Source organism: Numida meleagris, chromosome 4, assembly GCF_002078875.1.
Source record: "Numida meleagris isolate 19003 breed g44 Domestic line chromosome 4, NumMel1.0, whole genome shotgun sequence".
In the NCBI taxonomy this organism is placed as follows: Eukaryota; Metazoa; Chordata; class Aves; order Galliformes; family Numididae; genus Numida; species Numida meleagris.
Window position 1 is genome coordinate 168,926 of NC_034412.1, and position 10,049 is coordinate 178,974.

The 10,049-nt window shown below is 56.7% G+C and overlaps 1 protein-coding gene across 1 annotated transcript; it reads right to left on the reverse strand.

Annotated features, from left to right (window-relative positions):
• On the reverse strand, positions 7,228-10,038 carry P2RY1 (purinergic receptor P2Y1). The gene has a single exon (XM_021396733.1). The coding sequence runs from the start codon at positions 9,876-9,878 to the stop codon at positions 8,790-8,792; it is 1,089 nt and encodes a 362-aa protein (XP_021252408.1). The 5' UTR covers positions 9,879-10,038; the 3' UTR covers positions 7,228-8,789.

Genomic DNA, 10,049 nt, shown 5'->3' on the forward strand with positions numbered 1-10,049 from the left:
CCGTACCCAGGGGCAGGCGCAGGGCTGGTGCTGCGACACAGTGGACATTCCCACAGCCACAGCACCAGGCCCATGATTACAGGGAGCGGTGACACCGCGTGGGATCATGCAGGAGCAGACCCTGGTCTGCATTCAGTCGCTGCCGTTGGGCATAACAAGGCCTCAGATGGAGGCTGCAGACAGGCACACCGGGCTCCTCACCTCACGCCCCAGAGCTTCCTTGCATAGACAGGCTGCAGAGTAACTTCTTGCACTTGCTGCAGACCCTGTCTGGATACAATTGTTTTATCTTATTCTGAGGGGCAGAATATCACCTGGTGTCCTCAACAATTCACGCTGGAGGGCAAGCATGGCTGCTGGAGCACAGAGGTGCTGGGACGGATGTAGCTCCTGGCCCTGGTGCTGCACCTGGGACATGGCAGGATCCCACCTGCACTGCACTCAGCCCTATGCTGTCTGCCTCCCCCAGCACTGAGCTCCAGCGAGGCAGCAGCCTCCAGTCAGAAAGTCCCAAAGCACTCACAGCAGTGGCTGCAGGGCAGTGTAAGAGCAGCGGGCTGCCTAGGAGAGCACCACACTGCGTTCAGCACTCGCAGCCACCCCACAGTGTTGGCATTGCCTCTGACCATTTATAAGCAGAAGTGGTGGAAACTGAGACCGAAAGCACACAACATTGCTCCTCCTGCATAATGCTATAATAGGACAACAACAGCAGGGTGGCAAAATCTTTGGCTACAGCAAATGAGCACAAGCCCAAATGCAGCAGCCACAGAAATGAAGAAAAAGAGCTGCTTACCTTTGAAAGGCCTCAGGAAGGCAGGGATCTCCAGCAAGAAATACCCTCACCTCCACTGCCAACCCTTAAATGAGGTCTGGGAAGGGGTGGATCCTGGCTCCACCCCTTCTGGTCACTCAGCTGCATTGCTTGCACCTGAGCTCCCCTGGGTTGGCCCTGCCTTCCCACCAGGTGCTCCATCACTGCTTCAGGCCGTGACTTAGCATCTCCACTACACCATGTCACAGTGAGCAATGGGTCACTGAAAGTGGAAAAGGAGCATAAATCACTGCTGTCTCCTGGTGTTCTGTATATGTGCACATGCAAAGATTTATATGCATGGATATATGTGTGTCCGTGTGCATGTAGCTCATGGTATATTTTTAGGTACAGTGCAAACTGATCCTATCCATAAGCTCTCTGGTTAGCACAAACTGATTGAGAAAAGCAGCAGCTGAAGAATTCTGTCCCTGTAACACCACAAAGAGCTGCGCTGGCCTGGAAGAGCAGCAGGAATTCACACAGCTGGACTCATCGCAGCAGGATGCACACAGCAAGTCTTGTTGCAGCAGGATGCACATGGCAGGACTCGTTGCAGCAGGCACACTCCTGCAGCCTGGGCCAGCAGCGGGTGTTTGGAGCCAGCTCCCACCACCTTCCCCTGCACACCTCAGATTGCTGCTGGTGCCACACACAGCCCAGCACTCCCTGTGTCTATTTTGGGTGTAGGGCACTATACTTAGGGGTGAGTCATCCCTCCCAGCATCAGCTGTGGGAGAGCTCCAAGCAGCAAATCTCTGGGGAGCCTGGGCCTGGTGCAGGGCTCTGGGCTGGGGCAGTGTGTCCAGAATTGCAGCTGGGACACTGCAGCTGGGACACTGCGGCTGGGGCATTGCAGCTGGGATGCTGCAGCTGGGGCGCTGTCGACCAGCCCTTCAGGTGTGCCTCCGTGTGTGTGCTCGAAGGCAGCTGCTGACACAGCACCACCTGGGCGCGGTGGCTGAGTGGCATTTTGCATCCTTCAGCTCTGGGCAGTGGCTGAGGAGCCCGCAGCAGCCAGAGGAACCTGTCTGGGTTCTCAATAAGGAATGCACATGCCGCTGGCCGAGCAATGCAGATATCAGTGGGACGATACTGGCCCAACTGCACAGAGAAGTATTCTTTGCAGATTCATTCCCCGTGCAGAATGGGAGGCTGCAGAACATGTTCATTGAACCCCGTCCAAGCGCTCCGTCAGCCTCTCCCATCTGCTCGCAGCGAGGGCTGTGCTGCGCTGCTCCCTGCTCTGTGCATATCACCATCGCGCTGCTCCGGGCAGCCCGGTCCCATTCCTCTGATCCTCGCTGGGCTCAGTGCTGCTGTCAGTAGCTTTTTGCCCAGCAAATTGAGACTCAGAAACAGAAGATCGTTTTGGTGATTCTCCGACTGTAGCAGGAGCAGGCTCACAGAACAGGAGCTTCTGCTCTGAATTGAGTCCCCTAAGTAATATATGAATATTGGCATCGTTTTCTGAAAGCGTTTAACACCGGCAGCTTTATTTTTAGTGTGTAAATGTCAGCAGCAGCGTTGGATCACTCTCATTCCCACTGCTGATTCCCAGCTCACGCTGAGCTCTGATGGGGGCTGACACCCCCAGCTCCCACTGTGCCATGGAGGGGTCCCGGTGCGGGCTCAGGGGGCAGCCCCCAAGCTCTCGCCTCCCCAGAGTGATTTTGTTTTAAGCAAGCAGCCTCCAGAAAATGTAGGGCAGGAGTGGCTCCTGCCAAAATTAGTCCTTGTGTGAGAGCGTGAGCAGGATGTTAATGGGCAGCCGGCGGCGTGCAGGGGGAATGGGGCTGCTTTCCCTGCCCAGTGCTGGTGTCAGTGAGGCCTGGAACAGCACACACGCTCATGGGCATTTTCTGCAGGAAGCATCAACGCCACAGCCCTGGGACATGCAGGATATTAAACAACTTGCTTCTCCCTGTGCCAACGAGTCCCAGCACATCCTGGGGTGGAGGGGAGCTGCAGCTGGGAGGGAGCGCAGGCAGAGCTGTGCCATGCTGTGCTGCTGTCTGCCCGGTGGCTGCTGCTGACAGGGGTTGGTACAGGAGCCTCCCAGGCCTCTGTTTGGGCATTTGCACCCCTGCAGAGCTTCCTCCCCCGGGCACAGTGCCTGTCCTGGTTGTGCCAGGGGGCGGTGAAGCCCATACCGTGCTGGACAGAGCTGTGTCCTGCATGGAGCAGCAGTGAGGATGGGGTGGGGGGAAATTGGGGATGGGAACAGGGGTGGGGTGAGGATAGAGATGGGATGGGGTGGAAATGGGAGCTGGGATTGTCTCTGCCTTGTGTTGCCACCCTGAACAGCTCCATGGAGGTAAACATTCTGGTGATGGAATTAGTATAATAGAAAACAAGAGGGGTTGATGGCAGGGAAGTACCTACCTGTGTGCACACCCAGCCCCACTGTGCCCTTTCCCCTTCCCAGCGCAGCCCAGGACCTCTCAGAGGGCTCCCGCTGCCCCGCTGCCTCCAGCACCCCCAGCTGCCAGCACCTGCAGGGCTCGTTGTACACAGGCTGCCTGAAGGGGATTTGACATTTCTTTTTAACTCTGTCAGATGAAATGTGTTGGGGCAGTCTCCTCCTATTAGCAAAGTGGTTCATTATTTCTGCTGGGACGTTTCAGTCTCTGCCAGTGCTGGCTTCCTGTGGCACGCTGCGTGTGCTTGGCAGCACAAAGGCAGGGTCGCTAACGCAGAGCAGGAACAAAACCACAGCATTTCCTGCTGTTACTCGTGCTGTTGGATGTCCTGGGCTGTCCCCGGGCTGTGACAAAACCTGCATTGCTTTGCTTTGAATTAATTCACGGTTTTGAGGGCCATGCTGTTCCAGAAGGGGTCTCTGAGCAAGTGAGGCTTTTCTAGAGCAGAAGAGCATTTCTCTGTGAGGTGAGGAACCCAAACTGTGGCTATCTGCGGCACTGCCAGCAGTGTCTGCATGCGTGGGGTCATGCTGTGCCACGTGGTGCACGCAGCCGTGGGGCAGAAAGGAGCCCTGGGCTCCCTGAGCCCACACTGCACGGCATGGCCGGGACACTCGTGTCGGAGCAGTGACAGTGACAGTGGAGTGGCCCTGCACAGGGCATTTGTGGCCACCACAGCACCGCTGACCCCAGGTGCTCCTGGGGTGGCTGTCAGGAGGCTTGGAAGGAGCAAAGCTGCGTCTCATAAGGCCGGTGTCATTTAGTGAGTCTCCCGTAGCAAAGCGCCAGAGATGTGGGACACATGAATGACTTCTCCTTTACGGTGCAGAGGGAACCTGCTTCCTGACATCACTCATCTGTGAGCACCCGCTCTGCTGAGGGGGAGCAGCATCGATTCAGAATGCACCCCGGGGAAGCGGGCCCAGCCATGATGCTTCTCCACAGCTGAGGCACATGGAAGCGGCCCAGCCAACAGCCAGCAATGTGTGGGTACAACAAGTGAAATATGGCTGTGCTATATGCCGTGCACCTGCAGTTTGGACCACGGGATCACAGTCAGAACCCCACACCAGCTCCTGCAGCTCCAGGGTCAAAAACTTTTAAAAAACTGAAATCTGTTCCCCCCACACCAGGGCTGGGTCCCTGTGGCATGGTCTGGGCCCCCAGGCACTGCTCCACGCTGCAGCAGCTGCCAGCCGCTGGGCAGCAGGGATGTGTGTGCTGCAAGGTGGGGTGGCTGCCCGCAGAAGAGCAAGGGGAGGGCAGGAGAAATCCTGACTACTGGGCCCACAGGCAACGTGTGGGTAAAAAGGGGACCCAGAATTTTCATCATTTTCTAAATGTCAGGCTGCTTGGAAAGGGGCAGCCAGCGCATCCGGTGTCATAACCAGCGTGCAACAACCTGCACCAAGGGGAGCCAAACTGCAAGGAGAAGTGCCGCCATCGATCTGCACACACTGTGTGCTGTGCAGGACTGGGGGAGGGCTGTGTTCACTTGGTCCTCATTAGGGCAGTTAGAATTAAGCAGGAGCAGCTGGGAGAATGTAGGAAGGGAGCTGGGGCTGGAGCTGCCCGGGCTGTGTGCTGGAGTCGGGAGAGGTCTGCTGGTCTCCTCAGAGCATCTCACAGCGTACATATTTTGCAAACCTTCTATTATCTATTTTTAAGTGTGTATTGCTGTCTGAAGAATTGCCCGGGAGTGTGAGCTAATGGCAGGAGCACAAAGGCAGGAGGAGCGCTGCTGCTGAGCACTTCCCGCGCAGGTTGCTAGGTGCAGAGCTGCGCGCTGCAGTGCTGGGCCACTAAAAATAGTCCCGGCTGCAGAGCTGTGCCTGGCACCAAGCGTGGTGCACGGCCGGGCTGGGCTGAAGGAACAGCTCCTGGTCACTATAATTATGCAAATCGGGACTTTTTCACTACTATTTAATGAAAGCAGTTGATTAGGCTGAGAAGCTTCAAAGCTCAAGTACTGAGAGGTAACGCTGTCTGTGCGGGTGCTGCAAAGCCAGGTCTCACTGTAGTCCCAAAGAAATGGAACTCAGCAACATTTAATCATGGAGCAGTAGAAGAACAAACGTTTTCACAAATACCTTTGAACCACGCTGTGATTCCCAGTCACAAAACAAGCAGTGGCCTTAATCCGCCAATTGAATGTCTGCAAAGGATTTGGAAACGTTGTGGTGATGCAGGCGGGCAGAGGTGCTGTCCGGCGATGGGCTCTGATGGTGTGTGGGCACATGAGGCCCCGCGGGCAGAGCAGGGTGCAGCACGGCACGGAAGCAGCTGTGTGTGCACCCCATGCGGTGTGAGCAGAGCACACCCTGTCCTAGGTGCGAGCCGGAGGGCAGCCTGGCGCCACGGGACCCCAGCAGCACATGTGCCCTTGGGCTTGGCCCATTGCTGCAATGCAGGGTGGAACAGGGCCTGAGGTGCTCGGTGTGACCTGCTCACAGCTCCTGGCCAGCATCTCATCACCTTTGTGTCGTATGGAGTGAGTTCAGAATGAAAGACAGCACAGTTCAGCTGGAAGGGACCTGCCAATCCTTGCTGTTGTGCTATGAAGGTGTCTGAGCTGACAGCAGAGCACGTGTAGGTTTCATCCTGATCTCATTTTGTATTAAAGATTGCCACACGTGGGAGTTAATGGGTATAAATGAGAAGAAAAGCAGCCCCATGAGCAGCAGCAGCATGATGCGGCCACTGAGAGCAACTCCTTCCCCCATGGATCCCTGTGCGCTCGGCAATGGGAGTCACAAAGAGCTTCTTACCTCAGACTAGTTTTGGCATCCTCTGGGAATGACCTGTAGTCATTAAAAGATTCCCAAATAGAGGAGAAAGAGGTTAGAAGTGTGACCGTGGAATCCTGACGCATGGAACCCCATTTCTAGCTGAAGTTGGGCGCAGTGCAGCGAGGGGTGGCGGGCCCTCAGCTGGCTTTGCAGTGAGACAAGGGGTGAAGGCAGCACTGTCATCAGTGCCTGCTAATTACCGGTTCCGTGACCTGTCCTTGGGACTGCACGGGCATTGAGTGTTGGGTGGGTCAGAAGGGACCCGGAGTGGTGGCCCAGGGATGGGCTGCGTGGTACCCATCACAAACCTGCAGCCAAGCAGCCGGTGGCCATGCAGTGCCTGCTCCTCACGACTGCCGCCTGGGTAAGTGCTGCAAGGCAGAGAGCTGACGGCAGAGCTGAGAGCTCCCGGGGTGGCTCCTGGTGGCCCTGGCTGCAGTCTACCTGTGGTGTCCGCCCGCTGTACTTCGTATGTGAATGGGGTTGGCAGAGGCTGGTGGGTGGGCAGGGGCTCCCACAGCCCTGGGTTGCTGCCATGCAGGTGACACCCAGGGCTGTGCCCTTGTGGGGTCGCACTGGGGCAGGATGGCACAGAGAGCGTTGTGTTGCAGACTGTGGGAACTGGAAGGAGGAAAACGAGCAGCGTGTGGAATGCCAGTGGTCCCACTGGGGCTGGGGAAGTGCCCACACGCTGGGAGCCGGGGGGGCCCTCGCTGCCCATCAGGAGCAGCGGGCTCTGCTCAGCAGAGTACCAGCACAGGCACAAGGCTCTGCGTCCTGCCCTGCCCGTCCATTCAGGATCTACTCACAGACACAACTTAGCGAAACATTTTATTTCCTAACTGACAGAAAAGAGAGAAACAGACCCAGGAACTTGGGGCGGCAGGCCCAGTTCTTGCCCAGGGCAGCGGTTTGGAGCGTGTCACAGCCCAGCCCCCACTGCAGCACTCACCCCTCGTGAACCACGCTTGTTCTCTGGCGGTATGAACAGGCTGCGCTGTGCGGCAGCGTTTGTCAGAAGGGATTAATTAGCAATTGACCCCTGGTTGGGATTTTTTCCTTCTCTGCGTTCTTCATCTTACGGTGCTAAATGAGATCTTCACGTCGCTTCAAGAAGCCGTGCTTCCTGAGCGGTGTTTAATTGATCTATGGGCTACCCATGAGCTGCATGTATCTCTGGGTTACACATAAGAGTGAAAAGTCAGGGTCGAATTGAGTTTATTATAAAGATGTTCTGTCAGAAGACACGGTATTACAGTGACTTAAACATGCTGCCAAATTTCCCACTAATGCCCAATTGTGATATGAACACAGAACCACACTTTACAAACTCGACATTTAGTCTTCTAATAAATAGTTCAATAAATAGGGATTCTGCAGACTGAGCTGTGTGTCCGAGCAGAAGCTGCTTTGCACGGCTCCCGGGCGGTAACCAGGGCTGCTCCTGCTCCGTACCGACCGCTCGAGTCAGCGAGCAAGACAGAGCTGTTTCTCTCTTACCGTGAAGACTGGAGGAACGAGGATCTGCTGAAGTCCCCCCCCAGGATCACACAGAACCCAATTCTGTACACCGAATCTATAACGTAGAGCATGCTTTCATACTGTTTTAGCACAATATTTTCAAACACGTTTCTTAAAAATATGAGAAAGCATTAAGACCGCCCCTGGAGGAGCTCAGCCGCGCTCCGACCGCTCTCGCGTTACACAACACTTGACTAATTTTAGATGACCTATTCCGTGTTGGGAGAAGGTACACACCGAGCAGTGGGTTTAGTCTGTGGTATATCGCAACGTCTTGTTAACGCAGCGATTTGTCACAAAACCAAGGAATTAATTCCCTCCCAACTTTTTATAGGCAGAACGCAATCCGTGCTTTGTATTTTCATTCTGATGACTTTTTCTTGGGAAGCGACTTGTGTGCGCTGCCGAAGGGCTGCGGCACAGCGGTGTTCTCGCACCCAGCGGGACGCAGGGAGCTCGAGTAACGCAGCCCCGCTCGTCTGGGAGGAGCTGTTCGCAGCACGCGCTCCTGACGCTGCACCACACGAACCGCAGGAAGACCCCAGCAGCGCGGCCCGGCCCAGCACGGCGCTGATGGCAGCGCAGCACTGCGTGTGCCGGCCGGTGCCGCCCCGCCTGCAGAGCGACCCGTGCCCGGTGCCCCTCTGCCGCGCCGTCCCCACGGAGCATCCTGCACGCGGCAGTCGGCGCGGCTCTGCAACTCCAGCGTTCGGTGCCGGTGCTGCCGAAGTGCCGCGCGGTCACCGAGGCGAGGGGCAGGAGCGGGAGCGGGAGCGCTCAGCTCAGCTCAGCCTGCAGAGGCGGCCGCTGCACCGGGGCCGTGGGCTGCTACCCAAAGGGGCAGCTCCGGGATCGTGCTGAGCTCCTCGTCTGCATTTCCTGTTTGTAAGGGAGACCAGCGAAGATCCTTTCGGAGTGTGGGAGCCTGAGCCATTAAAACAGAAGCACTTTGATTGCTCTCTTCCTTTTGGGGATTTGCTTCATTTTACTTTATCTGACACAAGTCAGAAAGAAATGAGAACATTGTAAGGAGCAGGAAAGCTGAATTCTGACACGTTATTCTCCACTAAGATTAAAATTCTTCCACTTACTGTGTTAAGCTTTTTCTAATCTTAGAAAAAGAGCCTTTATCTAAAATGACTGGGGACGGGCAGATGGTCCTGACACGCTCGTGCACGGCGCTGTCCGGCGGTGTCAGGGTGCAGGGTTACCGCAAACCGTTCCCACATCTTTCGCCTCCATTCACAAACTGGTGTCCCCGTTCTGCTTGAACTCTGCCAAAATGTTGAGCGTCATCTCCTCGCTCTTGGACTGCACGTTGGGCTCGCTCCTCCGGGATGACTTGCGGGTGGCCCTGGAGAGCCGCCGGCGGAAGGTGTCCCCGGCCAAGAAGTAGAGGATGGGGTCGACGCAGCTGTTGAGGCTGGCCAGCCCCCGCGTCACCTGGTAGGTGGCGTACACCTTGTCGTTGAAGGCACACATCTGCGGCGTCTGGAAATCCAGCCTGGCCCTCAGGTTCAGGGTCTTCATCACGTGGAAGGGGAGGTAGGAGACGGCGAAGACCGTCAACACAATGATGACCAGGTAGATGGACTTCCTCCGCAGAGGAGAGTTGTCCAGGTCCTTGTAGATCAGAGCTTTCACGATCAGCCCATAGCAGCCGAGGATGACAATGAAGGGGATGCAGAACATGAACACCGTGGTGCACATACTGTACACGAAGTAGCTCCGCAGGTACTCGTCAGCCGTGGTGTCGTAGCACGTGATGGTTTTGTTCCTCCTCACCCCCGTCCCCGAGTAGAAGAGGATGGGCGCGATGACGGCCGCCACCAGGGCCCACACCAGCGAGCTGACGTACACGGCGTTCTTCTTCTTCAGCCTCCCCAGCGACTTCAGAGGGTGCACGACGCCCGTGTACCTGTGCACGCTTATGCACGTGAGGAACAGAATGCTGCCGTAGAGGTTCACGTGGAAAATGAACCTCTGCAGCTTGCACATGACATCCCCGAAGATCCAGTCGGTTTTGTTGAAGTAGTAAAAGATGAGGGCGGGCAGCGTGAGGACATACAGGAAGTCAGCCAGCGCCAGGTTGAACATGTACACCGAGATGCCGCTCCACGGCCGCATGTGGAAGACGAACATCCAGATGGCCACGCTGTTGCCCAAGAACCCGGTGATGAAGACGAGGATGTAGACAGTGGGCAGATAATAGAACTGGAAGCCCGTTTTGGTCAGGGAGCACTTGGTGGTGGCGTTCCCCGCGGCCCAGCCGCCGGCCAGCAGCTCGGGCTGCGTCCCGTTCAGAGCAGCAGAGATGAGGGCTTCGGTCATGATCCTCCCGGCGCGCTCACATCAGCCTGGGGCGAAGCGGCGAAGGCTCTACGGGAACAGCAACGCATCTGGAAAAGGAGAAGAAAGCAGGGGAGCGCGGCGCGCCGAGCGGGGAGGTGAGCGGAGCCGCGCAGCCCGGCACACCGCGCCGCGGCCGGCCGTCCTCCGCGG

Excerpts from the sequence above, each read along its gene's own strand:
- P2RY1 (XM_021396733.1), bottom strand. The coding sequence starts at position 9,878 with ATGACCGAAGCCCTCATCTCTGCTGCTCTGAACGGGACGCAGCCCGAG.